The sequence below is a fragment of the Mirounga leonina genome, unplaced genomic scaffold (assembly GCF_011800145.1).
Source record: "Mirounga leonina isolate KUSES-001 unplaced genomic scaffold, KU_Mleo_1.0 Mir_174, whole genome shotgun sequence".
NCBI classification, from domain to species: Eukaryota; Metazoa; Chordata; class Mammalia; order Carnivora; family Phocidae; genus Mirounga; species Mirounga leonina.
This window is the reverse complement of record NW_023270451.1, coordinates 62,741,704-62,757,098: the sequence shown is the minus strand read 5'-3', so window position 1 is coordinate 62,757,098 and position 15,395 is coordinate 62,741,704. Positions and strand designations below refer to the sequence as shown.

General features: G+C 38.5%; 1 protein-coding gene across 11 annotated transcripts in view; it reads left to right on the top strand.

Annotated features, from left to right (window-relative positions):
* Positions 1-15,395, top strand: part of CADPS2 (calcium dependent secretion activator 2) — a 516,958-nt gene that overhangs the window by 364,464 nt on the left and 137,099 nt on the right. For all 11 annotated transcript variants that reach the window (XR_004682085.1, XM_035021019.1, XM_035021016.1 and 8 more), the window contains 2 exons: positions 6,021-6,157; positions 8,416-8,603. Coding sequence is in view for 10 of the 11 variants with exons in the window: in XM_035021019.1 (XP_034876910.1) it covers positions 6,021-6,157; positions 8,416-8,603 (325 nt within the window). In the remaining variant the exon portion in view is untranslated. The remainder of the gene's footprint in view (positions 1-6,020; positions 6,158-8,415; positions 8,604-15,395) is intronic.

Below are 15,395 nucleotides of genomic sequence, written 5' to 3'. Positions count from 1 at the left end.
AAACTTGTTGTAAAAAGCCAAACTGTTTTGGTTATGTTAACAACAGCTTTCCTGTATTCCAGATGTTTAGTAAAGTTTTCTATCACAGAAGACCCTGCTGTTTCATCTTTCTTTAAAAAGGTGGGGGGAGGGGAGGAAGGAAGAAAGATGTGTTTGTACCTCATTGAATGAGAATACTGATCTTGACCTCTCGCAGAGAAGCCACCCATTGGACTTCTCCAGAGAGTAGTTAGCCCTTAGTATTTTCTTCCCTTCTGCGATTTCCCTGGCATTTCCTTTTCTTCTTTTTTGATCACCTCTAGGAAGAACAACTTTTAGAGTCATTAGTAGAAAGTAAGAAAATGATATGAAATTAAAATGACTAGTTATAGAAGTCAGTATGCTCCTAATCCATTTAAATATGCTTTTTCATTCCTTTGCTGACCTATAGCTGGTAAGGGTAAGTATTTTCATGATTTTTTTTTTTTGCTTCATTGTATTAAAATCTTTATAATAATGTGATTTTTAAAGGAATATCATGATCTTGTTTACAGTGTCAGTCTCCTACTTTCTAGACAAACCCAGAATATTTAGGTTAACTTTACCATTTATGAAAAAAAGTTCATTTTTGCCACAAGAGTAAAGTGAAAACAACCTAATATCTACCATTCATGTGGGAATAAAGGTAATGGCTGTGAAGGTGTTATGATAACATGGAAAAGAAATACTCAGTAATGCTAAGTGGAAAAATACTAAATTATGTATGTGATATTATAACTGCTAAAAAATTTTATAAATATAAGTAGAATTTATACCTAAACTATTCACAGTGGATGAGTTTAAAGGGTTTAGTTACTGATTTATTTCCTCTGTTTTCTGAATTATCTTTGAAGTATCTATTATAACTTAAAAACTAAACACACTGACTAAATGTTGAGATAGAACAAAATAATAAATTTCCAAAGTCTACCTTATTTGAAGGCAACCTTATCTGTTTTAGGATATAAATGATGGTATGTATTTACAGATTTTTCTGGTACGTGAATCTATCTGACTTCCCTGTTTCTTTGATTTTCAGGATATTTAGAAATTCTAAGAAAATAGGGTAAACTGAACGGGTAGGGTCGGGGGTCTGCTTGCTATCCAGATTTTCTGCTTCAGACAGTGCATTGCCTTTTGCCAGACTGACAGACATTCTTTGGTTAAACTATCCTTCACTATGCAAAGCACCTGTTTTTCATTTTTCTCTCTTCTGTATATAATGCAATGCAATATGTATGTAACATAATACAACACAACACAACACAGTACTAATTGACTTCCAATAATAAAGAAATGTCAAAAATGAGCCAGAAAAGTTACCTTCTTTTTAAATCAAATTTTTTTAAAAAAATTCTTAAATTGGAATATAAACTTACATTTAATTTTATGAGCTTATTTTCTTGATCTAGTAAGATAATTTCACACTTCATAGGTATGTTTTACTTTACATTGAATATATTATTTCACGTAAATGTTGAATACTGGTTTGCTTTGCTTATGATTCTAGGTCTGTATGTGTTGATTAAAATTGTCATGCGAAAATACTAGTTGTTATTTGCCCCAGAAAGCAAGATGTGTAAATTCATACATCCGTTTTTAGTGAATTTAACAAAAACAAGCTAAGAAATTATTTGGGTCAATAATAGAAGTGTGAACAAACTCCTAATTAATATAGGTATTGACGTTTCTCTTTGGTGTTCAGCATAAAATGTGTACATAAAAAATATCAACCAAGATAATCTACATAGAATTTTGTAACATAAAACTTCCTATTAGTGGCCACATGGGTGCTATAAAAATACATGAGGTCCTTCTCTGTGCCATGTTTACCTTCTTGTGAATTTTCAAGCTCAGAATTTGAGCGACAAGGAAAGTATAATCAGATGTGGTATGGTAAATGCAGCTACGGGCAAGCTCTTAAACATAGGACAATTTTAAACCAAGTTATTGTATTTCAAAAGATTCGTATGCTGCTTAGTGCAGTTCAGGATTTTGCAGAGGAGCAGATGAGCTCTTAGGTAGCAGCGCCTTCTTCATAGTCCTTTTGGTACTTGAATCCCAGGCCTGGACACCTGAGTGGTCTCAGAATGCTAATGAACGGCCACCTCTTCTCCTGCAGTATCCCATTTGCCTCTCCCCCGCTTCCTTTTCCTCCACTGTTTTATATCCCTAATTTCTCTCAACACCAGGAGCAGCAGGAAAAAAAAGAAAAGAAATGCAGCATCCTTAGAATTAGTTGCGAAGGAAGAAGAAACATTTCAGTTAAATTTTTCCCCATCTCACATTTGGAACTCTGACTTAGATGCCTGTCCTGGTCTTGGATTCTGGAGCACATAGGGGCTGGCCGTGGTCAGTGCCCACCAAAGAGCCCCCTCGCGCACACCACAGCGGGGCCTACCAGGTTACTAATAGTCCTCACGTTGTTTTGTAGGCTAGCTATTTTCAAGTCAGTGTTAACTGTTTAAATTGGTACTATCAGCCTACTTATTCTTTTCCCTTGACTTCCAACAGCTATTACCCTAATTAAAAATTTAAATTTTCAGGTTCCATTTGAATAAGCTTCTATAATTCCATAAATCTATAGCAAATAATAATCTTTCTCAATTTGGGTTTTATTCCATCCACTTCTTCCAGACCTGGTGACAGTACCACCTAAAGATGCTGGAGCATATATCCAATTGTTACCATAGAAACTCTCCACCAGTATCCTCAATTACCATGTCCCACATCTGTAGTTAGTCCATAGGTTAATCATGACAATTTATGACAGTTTTGCTGTGCATTGTTCAACCTCACATCTTGTTGGTTTCTTTTGATAATTTTCTTACATTGTTTTGGAAGACAAACTGAACTGAAATTTTTCATTATCAGTGAACATTTGATTAGTGCCATGAATAATTTTTCATTTAAAACTAGTCACCATAATTTTGTGTTTTAATAAACATTAATTGAAGATAATCAAGCATAACCCAGTTTTAAAGCAAGTCTCCAAGCCTTGCATTTGGTTATGTAATTGATTGAAAGCACAGTTCATTTGATCCAGATGATATCTCTGTGTTTTCTAAGAGTAGATGTTGATATGTTATGCCAAGAGAAAACTATATGAAAATATCATTTTACAGAAATAAAAAACTAGGTAATATTTTAACAATAGATGTTTTCTTATTTTACTTTAGTTCATGAGAGGATTTTAAAGTGAAAGATTTCTCACACAGGGAGATCAAAACTGTTGCTTTTTCAAAGTTTATTTCTTCATAAATTCATGGAAACTAATGAATCAGTGGTGCATGGTGAAGTATATTTGCATAAAATATTTATTTTTTATTATGTTCTGTTAATCACCATACATTACATCATTAGTTTTTGATGTAGTGTTCCATGATTCATTGTTTGCATATAACACCCGGTGCTCCATGCAGAATGTGCCCTCTTTAATACCAATCACCAGGCCAACCCATCCCCCCACACCCCCCTCCCCTCTGGAACCCTCAGTTTGTTTCTCAGAGTCCACAGTCTCTCATGGTTCATCTCCCCCTCCGATTTCCCCCCCTTCACTCTGGTTTCTCTTCAGATTGCATAAAATATTTTAAATTGTGCTTATCAGACATAAAAAGAAAGAAATAGAGATTCTTGGTCTTTACAGCCTGTGTTTTGAAGATGGGATAATCCCTAAGAATACATTTCGCTTTCATAGAATCATAGCGCCAGAGAGATTGTAGGTTGTTTGTTTTTTTTTTTATAGAATATTGTTCGCCTACAAGTTTTATCACTGTCAATATGGGGTCTGTTTTTGTGATTTAAATTGCTATTAGAAATATTTTATCACTAAAGGTAATCATTGGCAAAGTAATTTTTCATTCATGTGTGTGATTCCAAAGGGCTTGACACATTAGCAAATATATAGTTTAGAATTACATTTCTTGAGGAAAATGCTTCATAAAGTATATTCATTTTTGAAAATATGATTTAATTATAGAAATGAAACAGGCTCTTTTTTTTCAAGAACTTGTAGGTACTATTTAAAGACTATATACCCATTGCTTTAAAATAAAAATTTTGCTCCTATAAACCTTTATAAAAGGCAGAAGTAAAAAGAGGATTATGTAGAACATACTGTATGTATTTAAATATGTAATGTATGTATTTTGTAGAATAAAAGAATGATGGATTTTCTGTGGAATTTCTTATATATCCTGTTCTCAATAGATAAGTCATTAATTGGTGTTATTTTTAACTTCTTGTTATGACCTTCTCTGGTGAAAGAAATAATAAAATTCAGCAGTTGTTTTATAAAACTAGGAATTACATAAAGGTGACACTAAAAGTTTTTTTACTCGAATAAATGGATAAACGAAGATTTTAAGGTTCTTTAAAATACAAAATAACGGTTTTATAATATATGTGCCTTGCATTTTTCAGTATTCTGTCTACTCATATTATTTCACATTATCATATATGTAACTTTGAAAGACTTTCCTTTGAAAGACCATCAGACATAAGAATAAAATACAAGAGAAGTTGAATTGTCTTATTTCTCAGTTCAGGAAAAGCAGTTTAATAACATTTAGTGTTCATCCAATTAATACTAATTTACCACATGTAATGCATTTAATCATTCAGTTAAGTAATTAGTAAATGTAAAGGAAAACATATGCCAATTTCTCCTTGGATCATAACCTCATACCTTCCATCGTCAATGAACTCCCATTGATGCTTACTTGCTACATTCACCTTTTGATATCTGTCACTGATGTGAGATCTTTTTTTTTTTTTTTAATGTGATTCTGAAGACCCTTCAGCTTGAATTACATAGTTCTTCCATCCACAAGTATGGCTGAAAGTTGAACTTGACATAGGATCAATATGATCTGGGCTAAATATCTAAATGTGACTGATTATGTTAGCATCATGTCCACAGATCAATACTGAGTTTTATTATGAGCCTGACTCTATAATTGCGTTTAATCAATAAACTTTTGTCTCCTTTCCTTTGCAATTTTAGGATTGTGCCATATAGGTTTTAAAAACTACATTCAGCTTACATTTAGGACTCTACTTTTTGTAATTACCAGAATGAGATCTGTCTATGAATTTTAAGGAACAATGGAGCCTCAGCTCTACCATTGTCAGGAGAGTCCACTTTTATCCCGATAACTGATTGCTTGCCCAATGTGCGCTACATTTCTAACAGAGCTAATGTAGTAACACCCAGCACTCCTTTTGGGTGGTGTGTGGCTTTTTCTCTATATACTTAGTAAATAACTCACATTGAAGACTTTGACAAAACATACCATTAATGAAAGCAATCATAAAAGCTTGCCTTTTGATAAACCCGCAGGGTCTACAGGCGTTGAAAGATGCAGTCTGTAAAGAACAGTAAATTTGGACCTTTGATTGAAGTGCCATTTGGGACGTTATGCTTTGTCTGCATATTTGCACAAACATGATGCTCCCTTTTTCATGTCTCCTAAACTTGAAGCTTGAGAGCATTCATTGCCATTTCTACATTATGGTTGGTCCCATTAAATAAGACTCAAAAAAAAAAAAAAAAGACTGGAAGTGGTCCAGCGGAAGCCTGTGTGTTCATTTCTGCCCTAGTTTGCCATTTGGAAAGCAAGCTTCTAGCCATCGTTGCTGTTTTTTATGAATAGATCTGGGTTCTTTTCCAGTCGGTTCCTTCTGTAAATACATACTTAAAACGCATCTACCTTTCTTAAAATTGGAAAATAAGATTAGTTCTCTGATGAATATTAAAAGTAGCTTAGAGTGAAAATAGAAATTTCCTCATTTCAAATGATCTGCAGATTTTTCCAGGTCATTATTCATTAGGCTCCAAAAAATTACAATCTATGTTACTATGCTGAATTCTTGGCATCATATTTTTTGTAATACAAAATAGTCTATTATCATGAGGCATGCATTTTGTGTTCAAAAACTGTATTTGCCCATTATTAAGCCAGAAAAATAAATGTATTATACATGCTTTTTTGAATTTACAGATGCAGACCGTTTTCAGAAACATGGTATGGATGAGTTTATTTCTGCTAATCCTTGCAAGCTTGACCACGCCTTCCTTTTTAGAATACTGCAGAGGCAGACTTTGGATCACAGACTGAATGATTCCTATTCTTGCTTAGTAAGTACAAGTCTGTCTCTCCAGTCTCCTATAGGTTAGAATGAAAGATTTTTTTTTTTTTTAAGTGAGAAACACTTGTTATGAAGCGGCATTTTATTCCTGACTCCTTTAATAACTGTAGTTGGGAGTTAAGGATGAAGGATTCCAATCGATTGCTTCCCAATTTGAAAATTATACACTTGAAGACCACTGCTGGGCCACTCAATAGATAGGAGAATAGACTCAAACAGACCCTGAATTGTGGTTTATCAGTCCCTCTGGAGAAAGCTGAATGAAAATAAAGGCTTTAATGAAGATAAAACAACCTCTGGGACAGGATTTACTAACACCTGTATAGACATTTTAAGGTTTAAATTCTGCTCACCCAATGTTGCTATCTTTCATTTTTCTCTTTTGTTCCTAGAAGGACAACCCAAGTGATGGGGGAAAGAAACAGTGCGAGAAATACGACAGGGCCACATGTAACATTGAAAATCTTTGGTTTCATTTAGCCCTCCAAAGATAATTTGAATTCCTTTAAAAAAATAAATGGGATTGAATCGAGTAAACTGCTACTCTGTGTTGAAACCAGCCAAAACTTGGAACATAAAGTATAGTTTACATTTTGAAGGAATGCTTGACCTCCTCAGAATGTGGGCAATTAAACTGCAGCCTAGGCATCCATAGGTGCCCTTCCAAGGATTTATATTGTCAGTGGCAGTTCCTCAGAAATGTATCCAGCCAGACTATCCCTGTTTCTATCACCACAGTCTCTTGGCTCCTGAATGTGGTAGCTACCTACAGTAAAGCTACCTTGTCTTTAAGATTTCCAACAGGATGTGCTCAAGCTCATTGGAGATGTTTGAATAGACAGGAAGAACTGAAACCACTTATTGTTGTGATGACAACTTACTGCCCTGATAAATCATTTTTTTTTAATTTTTTTTCATGATAAATCATTTATAGACTTTTTATTAAGTACTGCTTATTCAACATGTAACTATGGCTTAAACCCCATCCAGCCCAAACTTTACATGAAGAGTAAGAGCATCACAAAACCCTATGCTATCTTTCCAGGGGGAAACACCTGGAGTGGACACCAATAAGGGACTTTCCTGGTGGATTCCACTCAGCGGAGGGAGTTACTGAATGATTAGAAGTTGTTTGGGTTATGTGGATGATCCCACGTGATGAGGAGTCTGAGAACACTACAGTAGGTCTTCAACTGTATCTAGAGGGTAGTAAGCATGGTGTGAAGAGACTGTTTGGAGGCAGGATGGCCCTGGATGTAAACCATGACTCAACAATGGATTTTCAGTGTCCTGAGCAGTTCACTAAAGGTCACTGAACTGTAGCCTATGTGTCTAAGCTGGAGATCGGAGTAACGCACAGGCATGGCGGTTCTAATACTACACAGACATGTTGTCTGTCCAGTTGAGCGCCTGCGCCATAACCACAGTATTTGCTCTTTTTTTCTCCCCTCTGCTTTGTCTTATTGCTGTCTTACCTTTTTGCATTTCTCACCCATCTTTTTCTTCTCTTGCACAGTTATCCTGCCCCCTTTTAAAACTGTTTCTTTTTAGTCCATATTACCCATCGAAACGTTTTATAAAGCAACTCTGCTTAACCCTGACCTCTGGTGTTAGCCAAGCAGGCTACCTGCTGGTTCAGATGGCTTACAAGCATCCACGAACACACACGCACCCTTCACATCTCATTTTAAGAGAACCAGAAACTATTGTAAGCCATTAGCCCTTGTTATATTGGTCCTAGAGGGACAAAGAGAATGAGAACAGTGTCCCAAATATGCAAATTACCAAATAGTATACGTTTACTACCACTAGACTTAACTGGAATTTTCTTAGTTCACTTTATAAAATGTTTTTGGCAACTAGGCAATTTCAATTATAGTATCTGCTTTAACCATTCTCTTTATAATTGATTCATACAGGGTTTGAAGTTTTTCAGAATGTTATTCTCTGTGACTGATGATTTAGATACTGTGAATAAATTTGGCCGATTTTGAATGACAGTGGAGAAAAGCAGGTAGCCCGTGTCTTGCCGTGGCAATGAAGAGAGAATAGTATTCGATTACGAGTGTCCCAGATCAGGTCCAAAATTGATGACATTGGCTTTATGAAAATAACATGAAACATACCACTAATAAAAAAAAAAATGTCAAAAGACACTTGGATTCAGCTTCTTCTTATAATGTCAAAGAGTGCCTGAAGAAAAGCAAATCCTAGTACAGAAAGGAAAATTTTTTTTTTCTTTTGCAGGGTTGGTTTAGCCCTGGCCAAGTCTTTGTGTTAGATGAGTACTGTGCCCGTTACGGTGTGAGAGGCTGTCACAGACATCTCTGCTACCTTACAGAACTGATGGAACATTCAGAAAATGGTGCTGTCATTGACCCAACCCTGCTCCATTACAGCTTTGCATTCTGCGCCTCTCATGTGCACGGCAACAGGTATTTTTACTTGCAAACACACAGTGAAATGTGTAGGGTTGACTTAGGAAGAGAGAAAAATGTGCTTTGCCACTATCACCTAGTAACTGATTTTAAATAGCAAACACTTCTTGCAGGAGGCGGGGAGAAAACTCACAAAGGAAAAATGTACATCAATATGCTGTTGATTTAGGTTGGCTGCACTTTAGGTTTCTTTTTGCCGTTAAAGCCACTTGAAAGAGAAAGGAAGAGAATATCTATGAGGTTAGAAGTTGCCTTTTAGTTCTTTCGTACCACCTAGTACTAGGGGCTGCACAGCTTGAGTGTCCTCTGTATTTCTGTTGTTATGCATATGTATGTCTGGGTAAGGCTTGCTGATGGGTTTGTGTATACCTGATGCTTCTTGCTTTTCCACTGTGGAATAAGCTTTCACTGATAAAGCAAGATAAATAAGGAGGTTTATGTGGAGTCTTCTCTTAGCCCCTTCCCTAATCTATACTTCATTTTATTTTATTTTATTTTTAATTTTATTTATTTATTTGTCAGGGAGAGCACAAGCAGGGGGAGCGGCAGGCAAAGGGAGAAGTAGGCTCCCCACTAAGCAAGGAGCCCCCCTAATCTATACTTTAGGAACAAGTGTCCCCTTTTAGTGTTTTGAGCCAAAAGGTTAAAAAGTCACCTAATGCAGGCCCCCACCATCATGTGCCTCTAGAAGCTTAAAATCTCTCCGTGTCTCAGTCCCTCTCTTCTCTTAATCCTGTTCCAAGGGAACCTTTTCTGGGGTTCCTCCCACAAAGGAGATACCCTTTCTCCCATCCCCCTTTTAGCTTGTTTCAACCATTATTCCTTCTCTTTCTCTCTCTCTGTACTTCCTTTCTTCCACAAGCCTGTGTAAGCTTTTACTAGCCACACAACAGAACAGAGTGGTCAAGGGACTCTGAAGTCAGACTGCCTGGGTTCAAAGTAATACGAATTAATAGTGTGAGGTAGGGCAAGCTTCATAATCTAGTCTTGTCTGAAATTCCCTATCTGTGGGAAAGATATAACAGAGTATCTCTTTCAGAATTCATGAATCATCATAGGGATCAAATGCATTAATGTATATCAAGCACTTGGAACAGTGCCTGGCACATGAATAGTCAAAAAAAAGTTAACTGGTAGCTCATATTGTCTTAAGTATCGTTAAGCTGTCAAGCTACCTTTCCATTGTTCTCTTTTATCTTCCCAACCAAATTTCCATCTCCATTCCTCTCATTGCCAACAAGGCTTCTTGAGATAGACTGGGTAAGGACCCAATCCAGTAGCCTTTTCTCCAGCTTCGCCCTCCTTACTCCCTTTGAAAAGCTGATGCTCTGGACTTTCCAAGGGCTTGTGCTGCTTGAGACGCTGCTTATTTGCCCTAATGCAGCACTATCTCATCTCAGCTCCCTTCTTATTTATTTTTGACCATCTCTTTGCTAATAACTTTTTTTTCCTCCAGACTCCCAAGTGGAGTATAGTTCTTTTCTCACATCTGTTCTTGAACTTGCTCTGTTCTGAGAATTTTTCTACTTCACAGAAAAATTGTACTTCAGTGATCTTGCCCCTTTCCACAGCTTCAGTGACCTGTCTTTATACAGAATTCCAAACCAATTACTCTCCTAAGCTATAGGTCTCTATCGACAATTGACAGCTTGAATGTTCTGGCACTTTCAACTCTCTGTGTATAAAATAAGTCCATCATCTTGGGTGCCCGGGTGGCTCAGTTGGTTAAGCATCCAACTCTTGATTTGGGCTCAGGTCATGATCTCAGGGTTGAGGAGATCAAGCCCCACATCGGGCTCAGTGCAGGGTCTGCTTGGGATTTTCTTTCTCCTCTCCCCCTGCCCCTCCACCCCTCTCTTAAAAAAGAAATTAAGTCCATCATCTCACTAAACCAGCTCCTGTACCTCTTTTAGCCCCTAACAGGGTGCCTGGCAAAAAGTAACACTCCTGGCACAAAATAGGTGTTCCGTAAACATTTGGTTAATGAATAAATGACAGCGTTAGTTATGTGAATATCACTTCCATTCATGGCCTATTCATTTTCATTCATCTTTTTCTTTTACCTCCTAGACCCAGTCTGTTGCCCATGCCAATGCTCTGCCTTTGTAGCACCCCTCAAGTTGGTCTGTATCATTTCCATTGCACACTCCTAACTCAAGCCTTCTTTTTCTTCTTGCTTATTTATTTTTATGCATCTCTCTACTACTTCTTTTTCTCCCTACAACAGTCTAGCAATCACCTTCAAAATTACAGATTAACTTTTATTATACTCCTTTTGGAAAACTTCAGATTCTTGTTTGATTATGAAATTAAAGATAAGTTCCAAGCTATAGTATTAGGGTTTTCTCAACATCATTCTTTTCCCATCTACCCAGACTTCTCTCCAAGTATCCCTCCCCACATAATCTTTACCCCAGGCAACTTGTTTATTCTCCACGTAATGTTTCTCTTTTTCCAAGTTTGTGATAGTCCGATATCATAAAAGTCCTTGAAGAAGACTTCTGTTAACACAAACACCAAACGCCTTTTATCTGTAGTTTCCTTATAAACTTTATCATGCAAACCTACATGCTAAATCCACACACACTGCCCTTCTTCTATCCCACAAGGTCATATTTTGAAGGCAAAAACTGGTTCTCTTCACCTGTTATGCTCTGTAGGAGGATGTGCCACATTGCCTTGCATGTTGTGGGCACACAATCAATACTTTTTTAAAGATTTTATTTATTTATTTGACAGAGAGAGACACAGCGAGAGAGGGAACACAAGCAGGGGGAGTGGGAGAGGGAGAAGCAGGCTTCCTGGGATCATGACCTGAGCCGAAGGCAGACGCTTTTAATGACTGAGCTACCCAGGTGCCCCCACAATAAATATTTTTGAATTGAAGTCGTCGTTGTTGCCAGTTCTCATCCCACAGTAAAATAAAACCAATCCTAGTCTCAGCATCTGTTCAGGGTTTTACCTCATTATGGAACTCAGCCTTACTTGGGAATTAGGGGAAAGTTGCAGATGATAGTCCTGTCTCCCATTACCCCAAAGTAAACCGTCTGCACTCCACAAACTTTGCTGGGTGGGGCGGGGGGCGGGGCGGGGGCAGTAACGGAGCGGCGAGAACAGGGGACAGTTGGGATGGCTAACGGAGAGCCAACGTGAGCGACTTTTTTACTAAACCGGTTTCTTAGCTCCTGGTTCTGTCTGTCTTCCTCCCAACCAGTGAATATCAAAAGAGAGGTCTCCCAATGTTAGGCAGGGCTCGGAAATGCAAGAGGATAAAAAGATTGCAGTGAAACAGACATACCCAAAGAATTGTGTATGATCAGATTATTGTAGTCATTAACACTGAAAGGGATAATCAAATTGAGAACATTAAGTAGGAAATTCAGCTGATGCCTCCCCCAAAACGGGTGTGTTTGAGACACATTTTAATGGAAAGTTACTGAGGCACCTGGGAGCTGCTGCCTCAAGGCAGCCTGATTTGAATCTATAGGTTGCCATAGTTACTTTTATTCTGTAAAACTATTGTTTTCTTTATAATGGTACACTGTAAAGTGTAATTTAAGGTGTGTTTATATGTTCATGCATGCATTATACCTAATAGTACACATTAAATCAATTCTCCAGGTTAAAATGTGTACATTTTCAGGTATCTCTGGATGGTATAAAACAAATTGGAGTCGGTCTGGGATTCAACATTTGGGTGACATGGAGCTTAAGAAAAAGGAGAAATGCCGGTTTTAGGGAAATTTGAACCTCAGTTTAAGGTAGAAGTTATCTAAGATAAACTGAAGGGGTATGATGTTTCCTGTAATCTTTTAGAGTCTAACAGATGTCATTCAGAAATGTCATGCTGTCACAATGAAAGCATAAAAAAAGAGGCAAAAGATCCCTACTTGAGTCTGACTCTAAAATCTGCAAAGGGACCCAGGTTGGGCAAATCACTTAACCTTTCTGAAACTCTAAGGTGTCATGTGTAAAAGGGGAAATATGGTAATTATACTCTATCAGTATTGATTAGTTGTTATTCTATCTTGCTTGCCTTTGCCAGTCAGCCACGGGGATGTAAATTGTGAGAGGAGAAAACCGGGAAAAGTAGGTAGAGCTGCAATACCTCATGCTAAGTGCAAATATTGCAGCACATATGTAATTAGATTCTTCAGTGTTTTTGCTAATAGAATGTTCGGGTTTTAGCAACCTCGCCTTATGAACATAAGCTCCTCTTATCCAGGTCTGCAGTATCTGATATTTATATAGACTTTTGTTGAAAATACTGTCAGTGTCAAGTCAGACTTTCCTACAGTGCTTGCCATAGTCTCTCTTTATGATCATTTTTATGTCTGTCAAGACACACATTCAGAGCACCGTTTTGCTCATTACCTGAGCTATCTCTGTCAAAAATTCAAAAGGAAAAAGGATCGCCTTTTGTTATCGACTGAAGTGAAGGACAACAGTGCTGTCTGGATCGGAAATGTTTCCGGGAGCACCTCCTATTTCACAGCTTTGAGCTCTCTAGGTGCTCTCTGCCACCACATCTCCCGTGAATAGCACTCGGAGCGTTTCAGAATAAAAGAATAGAGTTAAACAGAAAAGGTCTAGCTGGTGCTAAGACTGAGGAAGAGAGAGAAAAGGAAAGGAAGAAAGAAAAAAGTGAGTCAAGGACAGAAACAGACACATTCTTGCAGGAGGACAGCCTCCACTCCGCGATCGCGCCGCTGAGGACCCACAGCAAGGAGAAAAGAGACTTTCGGAGACAATGCATTACAGGGCAAAGTTCTAGGTTGATATGTGTGGTTATACATCTCGGTTTTGCTCGTCAGGCTGAGGGTGGGGATACTGAAGCAGCAACACGGAATGGCTTTTTTGTGTCTGTTTACCGTAAGGTGCATATCCAATGTCTTCACGGGCTCTGGGGCAGTTTAGTAGGGCCGTCTGCGGCCTGCTCCGCACCCGACAAGGGCCAGCTGGGCTGCGCCACCTTTCAAGTACAGGTACTGGACAATGACGTGACTGGAGTGCATATACAAGTAATCACTACTTTCTCTGGACTCCAGATTATGTCACAGAGTAGTAGGTGGCCTCCGTGGGATCAGTCACGTTACTATATGACAATGTCTCTGTCTTCGTAGATGATAACATTTCCTCTTATTTATCACTTCAGAAATTGTGCCTCAACTTCCTGTCTCTAACTTTAGAGACCATGATGCCTTTTTGAGGAAGATCATGGATAATTGCATCAAATAGGCTCATCAAGGATTTTCCTTACGACTTTTTTTTTTTTTCCTTTACCGCTTGCTTCTTCATTCTAGTCTTTGATACATGACATAGAGAAAACAAGTGTAAATGTCCTATCAGTTGCGAATCTGGAGACTCGCTTCTGGGACAGGTGGGCAACCAGATCAAATGCTGTAAGCAAGGTTTGTCTTCATGTAATGTGGCCAGGTGAACAGGTTTCATGCTATGGGTACAAAGGTGGAAGGGACAGTGATCAATGAGTACCTCTTCAATATACTCTGAGGCTTCTTTGTGGATTCTATCAGAAACTATAGAACAACCTCAAATCTACCTCAGTCAGGCTTGCCCAGCAATAACATCTGTCCCCACCGAGCTTGGAGTTCAGTACTAGAGCAAAGTAATTATGCCTTTCAAAACAAGACAGACAAAAACAAAAAGTGAGTGGTAGGTGAAGAGACTTAGTATGTTGCAGATAGCACTGAGCTAGGAGTCAGAACATCCGCCTTCCTGTCCTGGCTGTCCCATTTCATTTTGAGCAGTTGGTCCTGTCTGAGCCTCAGTTTCTCATCTGTTCATTATGAATAATTATATCAATGCTGCGTCCCTCATGTTGCTGGAAAACACTGTGGGCCTAATGGGACAGTGGCAAAGACGTGGCCGAAAGCAGGAGTCAGGAACACAGTCATCCAAGGTAAGTAAGTCATAGACTGCAACTTGAGGAATAGTTATTAAGGTCAGTTGCCTCTGTTTTCCCTCCACACCATTCATTCACAGCATAAAGCTAAAGATTTCTCTGAAATAATGCATAAAAGAGCCATAAATCATTGAGGAAGAGAGAAGACAAAGGGTTTTTTCAGTATGTGTTAGAATTCAAATCAGGTTAACAACAGCTTCAAGAGCTACCCCACTAGTGTAGCTTTTCGTAAGCATGGGACCTTTGGAGCCTTCTTAGTGTCTAGAATTAGGTGTGGAAAAGTTTGGGGTCTTCACTTGGATTTCCATGTAATTTTCTTTCTTTTTTTTTTTTTTTTTTTAAAGATTTTATTTATTTATTTGAGACAGAGAGAATGAGAGACAGAGAGCATGAGAGGGAGGAGGGTCAGAGGGAGAAGCAGACTCCCCACCGAGCAGGGAGCCCGATGCGGGACTCGATCCCGGGACTCCAGGATCATGACCTGAGCTGAAGGCAGTCGCTTAACCAACTGAGCCACCCAGGCGCCCCCAGTTTAGGGTCTTTAGATCTATGGGTTTTTTGTTTTTTTTTTTAAGATTTTATTTATTTGACAGAGAGAGACACAGCGAGAGAGGGAACACAAGCAGGGGGAGCGGGAGAGGGAGAAGCAGGCTTCCTGCTGAGCAGGGAGCCTGATGCCGGGCTTGATCCCAGGACGCTGGGATCATGACCTGAGCCGAAGGCAGACGCTTAACCATCTGAGCCACCCAGGTGCTCCTAGATCTATGTTGATGCACAGAATTGGCCTATTATTTTCCTTTCTCATACTGCTCCCGTCAAGATGTGGTATCCAGGTTATCATAGCCATACAAAATGAGTTCGGGGAG